The sequence below is a fragment of the Oncorhynchus masou genome, chromosome 10 (assembly GCF_036934945.1).
Source record: "Oncorhynchus masou masou isolate Uvic2021 chromosome 10, UVic_Omas_1.1, whole genome shotgun sequence".
Classification (NCBI taxonomy): domain Eukaryota; kingdom Metazoa; phylum Chordata; class Actinopteri; order Salmoniformes; family Salmonidae; genus Oncorhynchus; species Oncorhynchus masou.
In genome coordinates, this window is record NC_088221.1 from 22,658,907 (window position 1) to 22,677,118 (window position 18,212).

The following is an 18,212-nucleotide window of genomic DNA, read 5'->3' on the forward strand; positions in this document are numbered from 1 at the left end:
CCATGTAGGCGATCACAAATCAGCACCAATCAGGAACTCAATCACTTATGTGAGATAAACTGTGGGTAGACGTTGCCCTTGGCTTAAGCACAGATCTAGGATCAGGTTACAGAGCTAGGATTCCACAATTCTAACCTCAGCCATTAGGGGTTGGAAGTCCAAACTTACCTTGGATCAGCGTATCTAGCGTGTTGTGTTGTGTTTGAAACAGGGACGATGCGGAGGGACACAGGGCTGCAAGTCATCATCCCTGGAGAGGAGAAGATCATTGTGGAGGAGACCACGAGCAACGGACAGACTGTCGTCGGAGAGAAGTAAGACCTCCACCTTCCGTCCTCCTTCTCTTCTCCCTCTTGTTCTTCCTCCTCCTAATCCCTACTTCCTCTCCCACACTTCTTCCCCTCCTCTTAATTTTGGTCAGGGATGAGTATCTTGGTCAACTCTGAGAGTTTCTGTTGTCATGTGCTGGAGGAAATTCCCAAATGAAAGTGGGATGGTGTTTTCATAAGAATGCTTCTGTTTCTGAACGATTAAGTACTAGTTAGTATGTAGACTAGTGCAGTACTGTGTGCATACATAGTATCTTCAGAAAATATTCAGACCCCTTGACTTTTTCCACATTTTGTTACGTTACAGCTTTATTCTAAATTCTTAAATTGTTTTTTTACTCAGTACTTTGTTGAAGCACCTTTGGCAGCAATTACAGCCTCGAGTCTTCTTGGGTATGACCCTACAAGCTTGGCACACCTGTATTTGGGGAGTTTCACCCATTCTTCTCTGTAGATCCTCTCAAGCTCTGCTAGGTTGGATATGTAGCTTCTCTGCACAGCTATTTTTAGGTCTCTTCAGAGATGTTCGATCAGGTTCAAGTCCGGGCTCTGGCTGGGCCATTCAAGGACATTCAGAGACTTGTCCCGAAGCCACTCCTGCGTTGTCTTGGCTGTGTGCTTAGGGTCATTGTCCTGTTGGAAGGTGCTCTGGGGCAGGTTTTCATCAAGGATTTCTCTGTACTTTGCTCCGTTCATCTTTGCCTTGATCCTTGTCTCCCAGTCCCTGCTGCTGAAAAACATCCCCACAGCATGATGCTGCCACCACCATGCTTCGCCTTAGGGATGGTGCCAGGTTTCCTCCAGGCGTGATGCTTGGCTTTCAGGCCAAAGAGTTAATCTTGGTTACATCAGGCCAGTGAATCTTGTTTCTCATGGTCTGAGAGTCTTTAGGTGCCTTTTAGTGAGGAGTGGCTTCTGTCTGGCCACTCTACCATAAAGGCCTGATTGGTGGAGAGCTGCAGAGATGGTTGTCCTTCTGGAAGGTTCTCCCATCTCCACAGAGGAACTCTAGAGCTCTGTCAGAGTGACCATCAGGTTCTTGGTCACCTCCCTGACCAAGGCCGTTCTCCCTCGATTGCTCAGTTTGGCCGGGCGGCCAGCTCTAGGAAGAGTCTTGGTGGTTCCAAACTTCTTCCATTTAAGAATGATGGAGGCCACTGTGTTCTTGAACCTTCAATGCTGCAGACATTTTGTGGTACCCTTCCCCAGATCTGTGCCTTGACACTATCCTGTCTCGGAGCTCTATGAACAATTCCTTTGACCTCATGGCCTGGTTTTTGCTCTGACATGCACTGTGAACTGTGGGACCTTAAATAGACAGATGTGTGTCTTTCCAAATCATGTCCAAACAACTGAATTTACCACAGGTGGACTCCAATCATGTTGTAGAATCATCTCAAGGATGATCAACGGAAACAGGATGCACCTGAGCTCAGTTTCGAGTCTCATAGCAAAAGGTCTGAATACTTATTGAAATACGGTATTTCTCTTTGAATTTTTAAAATTAATTTGACTGTTTTCGCTTTGCCATTATGGGGTATTGTGTGTAGATTGCAAAAACAAAAAAGGACATATTTGATACGTTACAGCCTTATTCTAAAATGTAACAAAATGTGGAAAAGTCAAGGGGTCTAAATACTTTCTGAAGACCCTGTATATAGTCATGTATTTGCCTCTAGGATGGTATTAACCATGTGTGTTGTGTTGAAGGAGCCTTGAGGATGTAGTGTACGCCCTGAGGGACGAGGTACAGGAGCTCAAACAGGTGAATGTCCGCTCTGTGTCACCATCCCACTGGCTTATAACGGGCCTATGACAGCTCACGACCGCTTACAACACCTGGCATTGCACTGTTATGACGGCTGAAGTAGTAAAAGTACAACCGAATGCTTGTGGCATATTCAAACTGACCTTTGACCCCTCAACAGGACAATAAGAAGATGAAGAGGTCACTGGAGGAGGAGCAGAGGGCACGGAAAGATCTGGAGAAAGTGGTCAGGAGAGTCTTAAAGACTATGAACGACCCCACCTGGGACGAGACTAACTTATGAGGTGTGTGTGTGTGTGCATTTGAGATGGTGTGAGAGTGAATTATGTGTGTGTGTGTGTGTGTGTGTGTGTGTGTGTGTGTGTGTGGTGTGCTAGTATGTGATGGAGAAACGTGTGTGAGTATGAATGAGTGTTTGCTTGCGGAAACGTGGTTGTGTGTGTGTGTGTGTGTGTGTGTGTGTGTGTGTGTAACTAGGACTCTGAGTTTTCCCTGGTCAGGTCACATGGCTAGGAAAAAGTTGTGGCTCCATCAATAACAATGAGGAACGTCTGTGGATCTCTCCCTAAACCAACATGGACCTGGAGTCTTCCCTCTCTCCCTCCGTCCGTCTCTGTTTACAAATGATACTCAGCAAAGCATTACAGCTCTAATGGTACTGTACAAAACAACTCCTCATTCACCTCTTCTCTACTGTTATTTAATTACTATGAAATCTATCCGTTTTAATGTCTTATATTTCCATTGTCTTGTGGTATTCTGTGTAAGGACTTGTAGCGGCCTGCCTTGTGGTTGGGCCTTGTGTTGTCATTGATCGGTGGGTCAGCGGGGATTTGTAAAGAAATGGACTGGCTGGTGTTGGTACTGACTGGTGTTGGTACTGTCTGGTATTGGTACCTTCAGGCATTGGTACTGAATGGTATTGGCTACTGACTGATATTGATATTGGTACGGCCTGGTATTGGTACTGACTGGTATTGATATTGGTACTGACTGGTATTGATATTGGTATTGGTACTGACTGATATTGGTATTGGTACTGACTGGTATTGATATTGGTACTGACTGGTATTGATATTGGTATTGGTACTGACTGATATTGGTATTGGTACTGACTGGTATTGATATTGGTACTGACTTGTATTGATATTGATATTGGTATTGGTACTGGCTGGTATTGGTACTGGCTGGTATTGATATTGGTACTGACTGTTATTGATGTTGGTACTGGCTGGTATTGATATTGGTACTGGCTGGTATTGTTATTGGTATTGGTACTGACTGGTATTGATATTGGACTGACTGGTATTGGTATTGGTACTGACTGCTATTGATATTGATATTTGTGCTGACTGGTATTGATATTGGTACTGACTGGTATTGATATTGGTACTGACTGGTATTGGTATTGATACCGGCTGGTATTGATATTGGTATTGGTACCGACTGGTATTGATATTGGTACTGACTGTTATTGATATTGATACTGACTGGTATTGGTATTGGTACTGACTGGTATTGCTATTGGTATTGGTAATGACTTGTATTGATATTGATATTGGTACTGACTGTTATTACTATTGGTATTGGTAATGACTTGTATTGATATTGATATCGGTACTGACTGGTATTACTATTGGTATTGGTAATGACTTGTATTGATACTGACTGTTATTACTATTGGTATTGGTCATGACTTGTATTGATATTGATATTGGTACTGACTGTTATTGATATTGGTACTGGCTGTTATTGATATTGGTATTGGTATTGACTTGTATTGATATTGGTACTGACTGTTATTGATATTGATACTGACTGGTATTGATATTGATATTGGTACTGGCTGGTATTGATATTGGTACTGACTTGTATTGATATTGGTACTGGCTGGTATTGATATTGGTATTGATATTGGTACTGATTTGATATTCGTATTGATATTGGTATTGATATTGGTACTGACTTGTATTGGTATTGATATTGGTATCGGTACTGACTGGTATTGATATTGATATTGGTACTGACTTGTATTGATATTGGTATTGGTCATGACTTGTATTGATATTGATATTTGTATTGGTACTGACTGGTATTGATATTGGTACTGGCAGGTATTGATATTGGTACCAACTGGTATTGGTACCGACTGGTATTGATATTGTTATTGGTACCGACTGGTATTGGTACTGACTGGTATTGATATTGGCTGGTATTGATATTGGTACTTGCTGGTATTGATATTGGTATTGGTACTGACTGGTATTGGTACTGACTGGTATCGATATTGATATTGGTATTGGTCATGACTTGTATTGATATTGATATTTGTATTGGTACTGACTGGTATTGATATTGGTACTGGCAGGTATTGATATTGGTACCGACTGGTATTGATATTGTTATTGGTACCGACTGGTATTGGTACCGACTGGTATTGATATTGTTATTGGTACCGACTGGTATTGGTACTGACTGGTATTAATATTGATATTGGCTGGTATTGATATTGGTACTTGCTGGTATTGATATTGGTACTGACTGGTATTGGTACTGACTGGTATCGATATTGATATTGGTATTTATACTGTCTGGTATTGATATTGGTATTGACTGGTATTGATACCGACTGGTATTGATATTGATACCGGCTGGTATTGATATTGATACCGGCTGGTATTGATATCGATATTTATACTGGCTGGTATTGATATTGATATTTATACTGGCTGGTATTGGTATTGGTATTGGTATTTATACTGTCTGGTATTGATATTGATATTTATACTGTCTGGTATTGATATTTATATTTATACTGGCTGGTATTGATATTGATATTTATACCGGCTGGTATTGATGTTGGTATTTATACTGGCTGATATTGATATTTATACCATCTGGTATTGATATTGGTATTTATACTGCCTGGTATTGATATTGATATTGATACCGGCTGGTATTGATATTGGTATTTATACTGTCTGGTATTGATATTGGTACTGACTGGTATTGGTATTGGTATTTATACTGGCTGGTATTGATATTGGTACTGACTGGTATTGATATTGGTATTTATATTGTCTGGTATTGATATTGGTACTGTCTGGTATTGATATTGGTACTGACTGGTATCGATATTGGTACTGACTGGTATTGATATTGGTACTGACTGGTATTCATATGGGTACTGACTGGTATTGATACCGACTGGTATTGATATTGATATTTATACTGGCTGGTATTGATATTGGTACTGTCTGGTATTGATATTGGTACTGACTGGTATTGATATTGGTACTGACTGGTATTGATATTGGTACTGACTGGTATTCATATTGGTATTAATACTGGCTGGTATTGGTACTGACTGGTACTGGTACGCTTTGATGTAAATATGAACATTGCTAAGGTATGAAATAAAATGTGTTTTCAGTGACTCCAAACCTCATCCTTGTACTGCAGAAAGACTGGTGATGACGATAATGATGAATTTAATTTACGTAGCTCTTTTCCAGGTGCTCAAAGCACATTCACACCACATCTACCACCATTTTGCAACACCCACCTAGGTGATGCCACGCTCGCCGCTCTGCGGCAGAAAGCTCACCGTGCATCCATTGCTATCCGTCTGTGTACTGTATCTCTAACTAGTGTCGGTGTCTCATAGCCTCTCTGTCACCCATCTTATCAGGAGTCACCACGCAGGTAATGAACCAGGGTGATGCTTCAGGACCACATGTAGTATGCCTGCATCCCAAGTGGCACTCTGGGCTCTAGTCAAAAGTAGTGCACTATAATAGGAATAGGGTGTCATTAGAGATGTAATCTTCTCTGATAAACACAAGCTAACATGTCTGAGTACAGGCTGGGTGCTAGGGGCCTCTAGGAGATCTGATCATGTTGTTTAGGGGCTGTAGTCTGCCTGGTTGAAAGGTAAGAATGACATTTGAAAGGGGAGATCAGGACATGACATTCTACAGGTATTTATGAGGCAATGTGATATGAAGGCTTGGGAGCATGATAACAAAATCCATGATGGTGATCCAAAGGAAGGGAGGTTGATTCTCACACACACACACACACACACACACACACACACACACACACACACACACACACACACACACACACACACACACACACACACACACACACACACTGGCAACAATTTAAGCAGGAAAGCATGGGGTGATGAAGATATCTTCTCCATTCTCTCACTCCTTTGGCAAGTAAGTTGTGTGCGTGTGATTATATCCCACCTTATCGATGTGACAAGCCTATCAAAGACCTTTGACCTTTCTGACTCTCCTGCTTTGGTTTCTAAAGGAAAAGGCTCTAATTCTGCTGGTGTCGCCTCAAAGGCTCAAATGTCATCCTTTATCAACGTACTGCCATCACCTTGTTCCCTGATTGGTACTGGCTAAAGTCACACTTTGTCTTCTGTTGAACTATACCTGCATAAATACAAGGGAACATAAAACCTAGATTTTTTCCTCTGTAACACCCAGATGTAACACTCAGATTGATGCTAGCCAGGACAGGTTTACTTTCTATTCTACACTGAGCAAAAATATAAACGCAAACTGAAAACATTTCAAAGAGTTAGAGTTCATATAAGGAAATCAGTCAATTGAAATAAATGAATTAGGCCCTAATCTATGGATTTCACATGATTAGGAATACAGATCTGCATCTGTTCACATAGAGTTGATCGGGCTGTTGATTGTGGCCTTCGGAATACTGTCCAACTCCTCTTCGATGGCTGTGTGAAGTTGCTGGATATTGGCGGGCACTGGAACACGCTGTCGTACACGTCGATCCATAGTATTCCAAACATGCTCAATAGGTGACATGTCTGATGAGTATGCAGGTCATGGAAGAACTGGGACATTTTCAGCTTCCAGGAATTCTGTAAAGATCCTTGCAACATGGGGCCGTGGATTATCATTCTGAAACATGAGGTGATGGCGGTGGATGAATGGCACGACAATGGGCCTCAGGATCTCGTCAAGGTATCTCTGTGCGTTCAGATTGTTGTCAATGAAATACAATTGTGTTCGTTGTACGTAGCTTATACCTGCCTGCCTGCCTGCCCATACCATAACCCACCTGCCACCATGGGGCACTCTGTTCACAACATTGACATCAACAACCCGCTCGCTCACACGCCGCCATACACACTGTCTGCCATCTGCCCGGTACCGTTGTAACCTGGTTTCATCCGTGAAGAGCACGCTTCTCTAGTGTTCCATCGATGGTGAGCATTTGCCCACTGACGTCGATTACGATGTCTAACTGCAGTCAGGTCAAGACTCTGGTGAGGACGACCAGAAAGCAGATGAGCTTCCCTGAGACAGTTTCTGACAGTTTGTGCAGAAATTCTTTGGTTGTGCAAACCCACAGTTCTATCAGCTGTTCGGGTGGCTGGTCTCAGACAATCCCACAGGTGAAGAACCCAGATGTGGAGGTCCTGGGCTGGTGGTCTGCGTTTGTGAGGCTGGTTGGATGTACTGCCAAATTCTCTAAAACGACATTGGAGGCAGTTTATGGTAGAGAAATTAACATGAAATTATCTGGCAACAACTCTGGTGGACGTTCCTGCAGTCAGCATGCCAATAGCACGCTCCCTCAAAACTTGATACATCTGTGGCATTGTATTCTGTGACAACATTTGCACATTTTAAAGTGGCCTTTTATTGTCCCAGCACAAGGTGCACCTGTGTAATGATGATGCTTTTTAATCAGCTTCTTGAGATGCCACAACTGTCAGGTGGATGGATTATCTTGGCAAAGGAGAAATGCTCACTAGCAGGGATGTAAACAAATTTGTGCACACAATTTGAGAGAAATAAGCTTTCTGTGCATATGAAGAATTTCGGGGATCTTTTATTTTACCTCACTTTACATGTTGAATTTATATTTTTGTTCAGTGTATTTACAGTTTACACATTGGACGAAACTGAAGAAGTAATTGTCTTAGTCCCATTGTTCATCTTTGACCTGGCACAGTCCTCTCTGTCTCTCTCTCTCTCTCCTTTCTTTCTAACTTTCTTTCTTTTTCTCTGTCTCCCTCTGCTTTCTTAGAGAGAAAGTGACATCTTGTCACTGACAGGGCCACAATGTGCTCTTGACTATTGCAGAGTTCTGTTAAAGCATCAAGATGTCTCTCGCTTTCATCCTCTTTCTTTCTTTTTCTCTATTTTCAAAGCTGTAAATCAATCAGCTGTGGGAACACACACTTTCCTCTCCTCTCTGTCTATTCAACGGCCAGCGATCATTTAGAGTTGACATGTATTGTGAAGAACTGAGCTGCTCTTTCTTATTCTCTCCTCCTTTCTCTTTCAACTGTCTGTCATTCATGTCCAGGCCAATATACACACACCAAAAAGAAGAAAGCAAAGAAACGGAAGGATAAATTGATGGATGGAAGGATAAGCGAAAGACACTATCCTTCCCTTTAAAGGTTTGTTATTGTACAGGAGACTTGTCTTCTCTTCCCAGTCATTTCTACTCTGTGTTTTTTAGTCTGAAAGCCCATCCACAAGCTCCCTTTGTCAAGGAAAGCAATAAGGCCCCATTGAATGGCTCTGAATGGGGCCTGCCATCCTTAGAGGCCGCGGCCAGTCCACTTCTATTCTTTAGCCTCCTATCTAATTGGAGCTGAAATGAAATGGAGGTTTCTTTATGAAAATAGCCTTTGTTTGGCCTGCAGCGCTGGTAATTCATAAACAATAAGCTGGGAGGCCATTGTGGGGATAATAATACATGCAGTCTGCTGGAGACGCAGCGAAGGCAGCAGAACGCTGGTGGAGAGTATATAAGGATAGGAAGAGAAGAAGAGCAATGGGAAAGAGATGGCAGAGAAATTCTAGGAGTGACATGAAATATGGGGAAAGGAGTGACAGGTGAAGATGGGGACAGAGAGAGGGATGGGCAGTGAGTGAGTGCCTCTGGGCAGACATTGGCTCAGTCAGGAGTTGAGAGGACTGAAAGATTTGTGCGGAATGCAGTAGGATAATGGTGCAGTACTAGATCATATAAAGTGTGGAGCAGAGAGGGGAAATGGGGAAGACGGTGTGCGGCTGGATTAGAGGAGGAGGGTGGAGGAGTCGGCATAACAGAAGGACAGATTTGACTCAGAAAGCTCAATGGATTACAGATTTGTGAGCTGGTGGTTTGTCACTACTTGCTGGAAGTTACATTCTCTGTCTGCTTCTCTATGCCATTTCTCTCTCTCCAGCTCAACTTTAGGGCAGAGTAAGCTCTGTGGCTGAGTGTAGTCTGTCAGAGCAAACTGAGAGGGCAAAAGGGAGAGGCAGTAGAGCTGGTGAGGTGCTTGTAACTGGACCTGTTTCTCCTTACTTTGGAATGTGACTCTCAATTCAAGAAGCGTCAATGACTCAATCACTGATGGGCTACTTCTCTCACTAAGAATATCAGGTGGAATTAAATCTGACAAAGACTCTTTGATTGAAATGGGAGTGAAGCAATGGGAGCGGAGCATCCAAATTCTCCAGGTATGTCTCTATTTCCCCCGTGGTATTTAGTGTTCCCTGCACCTGTGGATGTGCTTTCAGTTTATTAGATCTGCGTACTTTAGTTACAGAGAATGATCACTCTACCTTTTCTCCATGGATGCAGAGAGGAGAAGTCTTTTTGAAAGTGTTGTGCAGATGAAAGATATAGAGTGACACCCGTGTCTTTACCTTTCATTACTGGAGGAGAGGAGAGGAACATATTGCGGTCCAGAATAAAGAGTCTCTAAGGGTTCTACCTGTAAGTGACATGTGACATCTGAGTATGTCTTTAAGCAGCTAGTGTGTGTGTGATGAAGTTAGATCAAACTCTCTTATCTGCATTTGTACATGTCACATTCTAATGGTTATGATTAGGACTTGAGGAGGGTGCACTGATTGTCGGTTTGTATCTGAAGCCATTCATGTAGTAACACTGATATATTGGCACTAGATGGCAGTGTTGGTCAATAAATTAAATCCATAGGATTCAATATAAACCCTTCCCCGAGTGTAGAATGAGTGTTGTAAATTCAACCACTAGGTGGCAATCAAACCACACAAACATCCTGTTGGTGACTCCTTGCTACATAGCGTGTGTGTTTATTTGAACATGGTTGGCAGGTTTGAAAATGTGTGTTTGTGCCTAGAAGCATGTGTGCGTGACAGCGGTCAGTAGAAGTGGTTGGCACAGGGAGGCTGGTAATCAGCTACTGGGCAAACAGGGTGGCAGCAGTCCGAGACGTTTGTGGGAGATTATCCCAAAATGATCCCAAGAATTATCCCCAGAATAACAGCCGGAGAGAGAGGCCTTGTCCATGGATGGGGGGAGGAGGGGGGAGAGGGAAAGTCAGATGGAGGGGTGCGTTTGTGTGTGTGTGTGTGTGTGTAATGAGTCTGGCAGTGTTGGTACATTGGAGTAATGAACCATGTTAATCCAAACCAAACAGCAATTAGCAGCAGATTTGACTAACACTGGAGATACAGTTAGACTCTCATAAAGGGACAGAGCACCGAAGCTACCTGTGTGTGTGTGTGTGTGTGTGTGTGTGTGTGTGTGTGTGTGTGTGTGTGTGTGTGTGTGTGTGTGTGTGTGTGTGTGTGTGTTGTGTTTGGTTGTGCCTGTTTTGTGTGTGTTGAATATAATATGTGCGCCACAAACACTGACCTGTTTACTGAACACGTACAGAACACTTATCATGGAGTTGTTATATTCCACTTATCCCTCCAAGAAGGCTTCCAACACACACACACCACAGGAGGCTCGTGAGGGGAGGACGGCTCATAATAATGTCTGGAACGGCACAAATGGAATGGCATCAAACACCTGGAAACCATCTATTTGGTCAATTTGATACCATTCCACCTATTCCGCTCCAGTCATTACCACAAGCCCGTCCTCCCCAATTAAGGTGCCACCAACCTCCTGTGACACATGCACACACACACACCCCCTAGCTGAGAATACTAAATGTGTTCTCTATTCATGTCATAAACGTATCTCCAACAGTGTAAGCTGTAGTTACCGGGTTACGGTGTGTGTATGTGTGTATTCATCTCTTCTGTGTGCGGTTGAGTGCATGCTGTCCATGTGAACCCCAGTGTGGGATAATTTGGGCACTTGTACCCCTATGGTTCTACCACCCCCACCCTCTTTCACACACAAGCCCACCTTTTAGTACACACAGTCCCATTTTCATGCCTGCAAAATCCTCCTAACAACTATGTTTGCGGCACAATTAGAGTGGGGGGTGTAGTAGAGGGAGAGAGGAGAAAACAGTGGAGGGGAAGAATGACAAACCTGTGAGAAGTGTATTATAATTAGAGACAGAAAAAGATTGTCTAGAGAGAGTGGGGTAGTGATGGATGGAGACAGAGAGAGGGAGATCAGGAGGGAGGGCGCAGAGGGTTAAGTGGACCTTTCTGGGTGCTGTGACTTCCTGCAGGTCCTTCCTCTTTCCTGGCCTGCTCTTCGTAAGGGGAGTGAGGTTGGGAGGGAGGGATGGCTGGAGAGAGGGATGTAGGGAAGGAGAGGCTAAACTGCCTGGGTCAAAGTGAGAGAGGAGACGAGGATAGTTCACCTAAAACCCCTGGCTTACTGAGCACAATGGAGGCAAGACACCACACACACACACACACACACACACACACACACACACACACACACTGCGGCAGGGTTATGGTAACATCCCAGCGGGCTATGAACTTCCCTGAAGCCGTTGCCATGGAGATGCCGTGAGTCGCTGACCCCCAGCACCTCGTTTCCCGCCGCTGGCTCATTGAAAGACTTGATTGACAGGTGTCCAAATGTCAGACACACAGACAGACCGGGGTTCAGCCAATATATTCTACACATTCACTTACTAGGTGTGTGTGTGTGTGTGTGTGTGTGTGTGTGTGTGTGTGTGTGTGTGTGTGTGTGTGTGTGTGTGTGTGTGTGTGTGTGTGTGTGTGTGTGTGTGTGCATGTTTAAAAGGCTCCTACCTTATTGTGAACCATTTTGCTGCATGGAAGTCAGTGAGGCTGCGACGTTACATTCCAGTACTATAATTATAGTAATTCAACATAGTGGAGACCCCTGCACCTACACACAGGAACATTCCATTTTGTATGAATTAGACCAATAGAGTAGGGAAGGGCAGCAGAATAGAATTTAATTTATCCCTACGTTCCAATTCCAACTAGAGTTGACCCATTACCTTATTGTACCTGGATGGACAGTATTAATCTTGCGAGGTATTGGCAGTGGCACAAAAGACCGGCCTTTTTGTTTGTGTTCCTTTGTGTCACCCCCCATTCTCTTTTACCATCCTCACCCTTCTCTCTTATCTCCATTAGTGCCAAACCCCTCCATGTCCTATTGACAGGACACACAGAGGTGTGTGTGTTATCAGGGGTGAGGTGAGTGAGATCTGCTGAGTTAGCGATCCGGGACGATAATATTGTGAGCCTGTGTGCGTGCACGGTTTACTAAAGTGCTAACTCCTCTTTTTTTTTCCCCAAGATTTTGTATGTAGATATTTTTGTAGAGAACGTTATTTACAATAAATATGACATTGAAATTTACTGTCCATAAATGGCTCCTCTTGAACACCCACTCCTTGCCATCATTACGGCCAGCTAACGCCAGCCATTCAGAAGAAACAGACCCTGCAATTTGCGTTGACATTTGAATGATAGTCAGGTTGTGTTTGTCAGGGGTGTTTGTATTCTCAGTGGATGTAGCAAATATGTGTTAAGAGTGGCTAGAGAGACAGTGGGTGTGGATCTCACTCTCTGCCTCTCAATTCAACTCAAAGGGCCTTATTGGCATGGGAAACATGTTTACATTGCCAAAGCAAGTGAAGTAGATAATAAACTAAATAAATCAACAGTGAATAGTAACCATTACGCTCACAAAGGTATCAAAATAGAGACATGTCAAATGTTATATTATGGCTATGTACAGTGTTGTAACACGAAAGGGAAAATAAATGCAGATAAGAGTTTGTATTCACAATAGTGTCTGTGCTTCACTGGTTGACCTTTTCTTGTGGCAACAGGTCACAAATCTTGCTGCTGTGATGGCACACTGTGGTATTTCACCTAATAGATAGTTTATCAAATTCTTTGGGTCTGTATAATCTGAAATGTGTCATGAATTTGGCAAGAGGTTGGTAACGAGACCCGTAACATAACTCATGCAAAGTAGAATAGTGAAAAAGTAACAGTGAGAACAAAAAACCACAGACAACTAAATTACTGTCAAACACTCAGGGTTTATTTGGTAAACACACGGTAAAGGGGGGCAGGAAAAGGGGCCGAGCTGGACCCAAGGAAAGAAACATATCCCAAAACACCCCTAAGCTAGACTAGCTTACTTCAATACAGCTAACTAACTAACCAGCGGGTGGTCCGCCCTGTTCTAACTAGGGTATTTAGACAAAGTATTCCTAGGGGTAATGTAGGCCCATGGGCAACTTGTCTTCCTACCCCCTTTTCCCACCATCAAACAAACAGTCAATCACCGTAACAAAACAATACTCACAGAATTCCAGACAAATGTGACATGTATGAACAACAACCAAAAGAGAGCTCAATCCAAAGATAGCTATAGCGAGAGAGACACAGAGAGATTGAAACAGAGAGATCGAGCTACACAGAAAACAACTGACTGGGTTTTTAAACCAAGGGAAAGGGAATGTGATAGGGTAAGGGAAAAGGAGCAGGTGTCTTCTGATTGATGACTGATTGGTGACTGATGATTGCCACCTGTGAGGGGGGAAGGAGAGAAAAGAAACACAGGATACCCAGACACAGGATACCTGTATCCGTAACACTCCCACCCTTAAAAGAGCAACCCTAGGAGGGGGGGGGGGGATTGCGACCACAGTATTTACAAAACATACCAAAAATCATCATATTTACACACGAGACAAAGCATCTGCTAACACATTTTCACAACCCTTTTTGGCTGATCTCCAAATTATAATTTTGTACAATCAGCACCCAACGCATAAGGCACTGGTTCTGGTTGTACATCCGGTGGAGAAACACTAAGGGGATTTATGGTCAGTATATACGGCCACCGGTAGGGCACTGGAACCAATATATATTACTCAAAGTATTGCAGAGCCAACAACAAAGCTAGAGCTTCTTGTTCGATGGTCGCATAGTTTGTCTGACATTTGTTAAACTTCCCATAAAAATAACAAACAGGATGAGTGATCCACTCCACTCTTGTCCTGCTGCAGTAAAACAGCATCAGCACCAGCACCTCTGGCACTAGCATCTACCCCAAGTTTAAACAGTCGTTCAAAATCCGGAGCAGCAAGTACAGGGGTATTATATAAGAGTGCTTTAGCAGTATCAAAAGCTACCTTGCAATCAGGGGACCACTCAAACGATCTTGCCGGACTGAGCAAATTGGTCATCCTTAAAAAGCGGCGTAGCTCTCGTCTGGTGGTAGGTGCAGGGATTGTAGTTATAGCCATGACTTTGGCATCAACATGGCGCACCTGTCCATGGCCGACCTCTTTGCCGACATAGGTAACAGTGGCCTTCCCAAACTCGCACTTTGCCAAGTTCAGGGTTAGAGAAGCAGCTGCCAAACGTCCACATACTACCCTTAGAGAGTCAACGTGATCTGACCACTCAGAGGAATGAATCACTAGATCATCAAGCTCTGCACTACAATTGGGAACGCCAGCTAATACGGCTAATAGGGATACTAATATTACGGCACAAAGGCAGAACTCTCAGAAGCACGTGAGGTTAAGGGAACCTGCCAGGAACCTTTTAGGAGGTCCAACTTAGTTACATACTTGGCAGCACCAATAGTGTCGATACAGTCGTCCAGTCTGGGTAACGGGAACGAATCTGGCATTGTGACAGAATTTACCTTTTCGATAATCCGTACATAACCTGGACGAACCATCAGGTTTAGGAACCAGAATGGAAGGAGAACTCCAAGGGCCTGAACTTGGCATAGCCAGGGCATTCTCCAATAAATATCTCAACTCATCACTCATTATCTTCCTCTTTGAAACATTGACACGATATGTGTGATGCTTGATAGGGGCAGCATTTCCAACATTAATGTCATGTTCCAACATGTTTGTGCGAGTAGGAACGTCATTAAAGAGGCGTGGAAAACAGTGTAGTAGCCTCACAATATCGTCGGCCTGTCCGTCCGTTAAATGAACCAGACCTGACTGGAGAGACAGCAGCATTTCTGAGTTGGGCGATCTAACGCACTGCTGCTGAGTATTGTGCAGCTCTAATCCATCTCCATCAACATCATCAATAGGACAGCCCACTATCATAGCAGCAGAAGCAGAGGAGACAGCAGTGCCATCCGCTGTTTTTGAAATATCTACCTGGGTGATGAGTCGGGTGTGGTATGTTTTCAACACCTCTTGGGGCTAGGGGGCAGAATTTTCACTTTTGGATAAATAGTGTACCCAATTTCAACTTCCTGCTACTCATGCCAAGAATATAAGATATGCATATTATTCATAGATTTGGATAGAAAACACTCTGAAGTTTCTAAAACTGTTTGAATCATGTCTGTGAATATAACAGAACTTATGTAGCAGGCAAAACCCAGAGGACTAACTGTTCAGAATTATTATTTTGTTTGCCTCTCTCTGTTTCCTGCCTTGTTATTGCCAAGGGATATTTCTTAGCAACCTGTTTTCAGTTCCAACCGCTTCTACTGGATGTCACCAGTCTTTGGAATTTGGTTGAGGTTATTCCTTTGTGCAATGAAGAAGTAGGCCAACTAGGAACTGGGTACACTTTTGTGAGTTGCGCAAGACGTGAAAAGTGGCGCTGGTTTGTTTTCATTCCTGTATTGAACACAGATTGCCCCGTCTACAATTTGATCGATTATTAATGTTTAAAAATACCTAAAGTTGTATTACAAAAGTAGTTTGAAATATTTTGGCAAAGTTTATAGGCAACTTTTGAAATATTTTGTAGTGCTGCGTTTTTTGTAAGCTGTTTTTTTCTGGATCAAACGCGCTTTATAAATGGACATTTTAGATATATATGGACGGAATTAATTGAACAAAAGGACCAATTGTGATGTTTATGGGACATATTGGAGTGCCAACAAAAGAAGCTCGTCAAAGGTAATGCATGTTTTATATTTCAGCGTTTTGTGTAGCGCCTGCAGGGTTGAAATATGCTAACTCCTTTGTTTACTGCTGGTGCAGATGGTGCAGGCTATCAGATAATAGCTTCTTATGCTTTCGCCGAAAAGCATGTTAAAATTCTGACATGTTGGCTGGATTCACAACGAGTGTAGCTTTAATTGAGTATCTTCCATGTGTAATTTAATGAATTTAAAGTTTGAATTTTATAGTATTTTATTTGAATCTGGGGCTCTGCATTTTTCATGGCAATTGGCCAGTTGAGACATTTGCGTCCCACCTATCCCTAACTAGTTTTAAGGACTTTCATTGGTCCTCTCACTGTGTGACCAGGCACTAGTTCAGCCGGGCTGAACCCAAGGGACCCCTGTACAGTTTCACGAGCAGCAAACAAAACTAGAGGAACTCCGGCATCCCAATCTTTCTCAGATTCCAAACAATATTTACGTAGCATAGACTTCAGTGTCTGATGCCACCTTTCAAGCGCACCCTGAGACTCTGGGTGATTGGCGCTTGCCACACGGTGCGTAATTGATAAGGATTTTAATACCTGCTTGAAGAGCTTTGATAGGAAATTAGTACCTTGATCACTTTGTACCACCTTAGGTAACCCGGATGTCGTGAAGAATTTAATAAGGCCTTACTCACTACCGGGGCTGTAATTCTTCAGAGGAATGGCCTCTGAGTATCTTGGTGCCATACACATAACCGTTAACAGAAACTGGTTACCCGATTTTGTCTTCGGTAACGGTCCAACGCAATCAACCACCACATGTTCGAATGGTTCACCTATGACAGGTATGGGACAAAGAGGAGCGGGAGGAATAACCTGATTTGGTTTTCCTGTTATCTGACATGTGTGGCATGTCCGACAGAACTGAGACACATCTTGTTTTAAACCTGGCCAAAAGAAATGTTGAAGGATCCGATCATAAGTCTTGGTGATTCCTAAATGACCGGACCACTGGTGATCATGAGCAAGGGATAACACATTATGTCGAAAGGCTGTAGGAATCACTATTTGGTCAACAGCATTCCAATCTCCGTCCACGTCTACATGGGATGTCCATTTATGCAGGAGGAGATTACCATCAATGAAGTAAGCCACGTTCTTCTTCTTTACATCTTCCAATGAGACAACATTAGAAAAACATTTAGCAAGCTTGTTGTCAACCTTTTGGTTAGCAATCAGCTGCTCACGAGTGATTGCATCAGCAGTAAGTTCAACATTCTTCGATTCTTCCCTGGGCTGTTTGTCAGAGGTGATCAGCTTCTCAGAGGTATCACACAATCCATCCTCTTGATCAACCTCTTTGAACAGAACAGTGTTTGACAAATCTATCACGTCACCCTCTTGTCGTGCCTGAGCACGAGTGACAGCACAAGCGGGGAACACATGTGGATAACTCTGTGCCAGCTCTTTGGAGAGAGAGTTGTCACTTTTATCCAATACTTCCAATACGGGTACTACCTTTCCTTTGGCAATATCGTTACCCATTATAAAGGTCACACCTTTCACTGGCAACATAGGACATACCCCCACTCTGAATATTCCACTGATTAACTCAGTGTACACTCACAAAGTGCAATGGCACTGGGACAAAACCCATTTCAATACCCTGCACTAACACACTGGAACCACAGTATGTATCGTCAGATAAGGGCAACACATCAGACAATATAAACGACTGTGCCGCACCAGTATCTCTAAGGATTTTAACCGGACACTGAGACGCTTCGTCATTCGTTAGGGACACAAACCCCTCGAAAATGAACGGTTCATAACTGTGGTCGGGGACTGGGTCTTTCAAACTACAGTTACCCGGAGGCACCTGTTTCGTTTCAGACCTCACAACCGTACAAATTAGACCAACACCTGTTGGCGGCTTGGCACGAAGAGGCATCTCTTGTTTGGGTTTTAGCAGGAAGCATTCATTAATCATATGTCCCACTTTATGACAATAGA

At 43.3% G+C, this 18,212-nt stretch overlaps 1 protein-coding gene across 4 annotated transcripts in view; it reads left to right on the forward strand.

The window, feature by feature from the left end:
* The window catches only part of arhgef7a (Rho guanine nucleotide exchange factor (GEF) 7a), an 89,374-nt gene that overhangs the window by 36,976 nt on the left and 34,186 nt on the right, over positions 1 to 18,212 (forward strand). For 2 of the 4 annotated variants that reach the window (XM_064976295.1, XM_064976294.1), the window contains exons 19-21: positions 212 to 314; positions 2,040 to 2,094; positions 2,258 to 2,381. In XM_064976295.1, coding sequence (XP_064832367.1) covers positions 212 to 314; positions 2,040 to 2,094; positions 2,258 to 2,380 — 281 coding nt within the window. In that variant the 3' untranslated portion in view covers position 2,381. Of the gene's footprint in view, positions 1 to 211; positions 315 to 2,039; positions 2,095 to 2,257; positions 5,602 to 8,463; positions 8,561 to 18,212 lie in introns of those variants that run through there. The other 2 variants (XR_010456690.1, XM_064976297.1) reach the window with 2 other exon arrangements.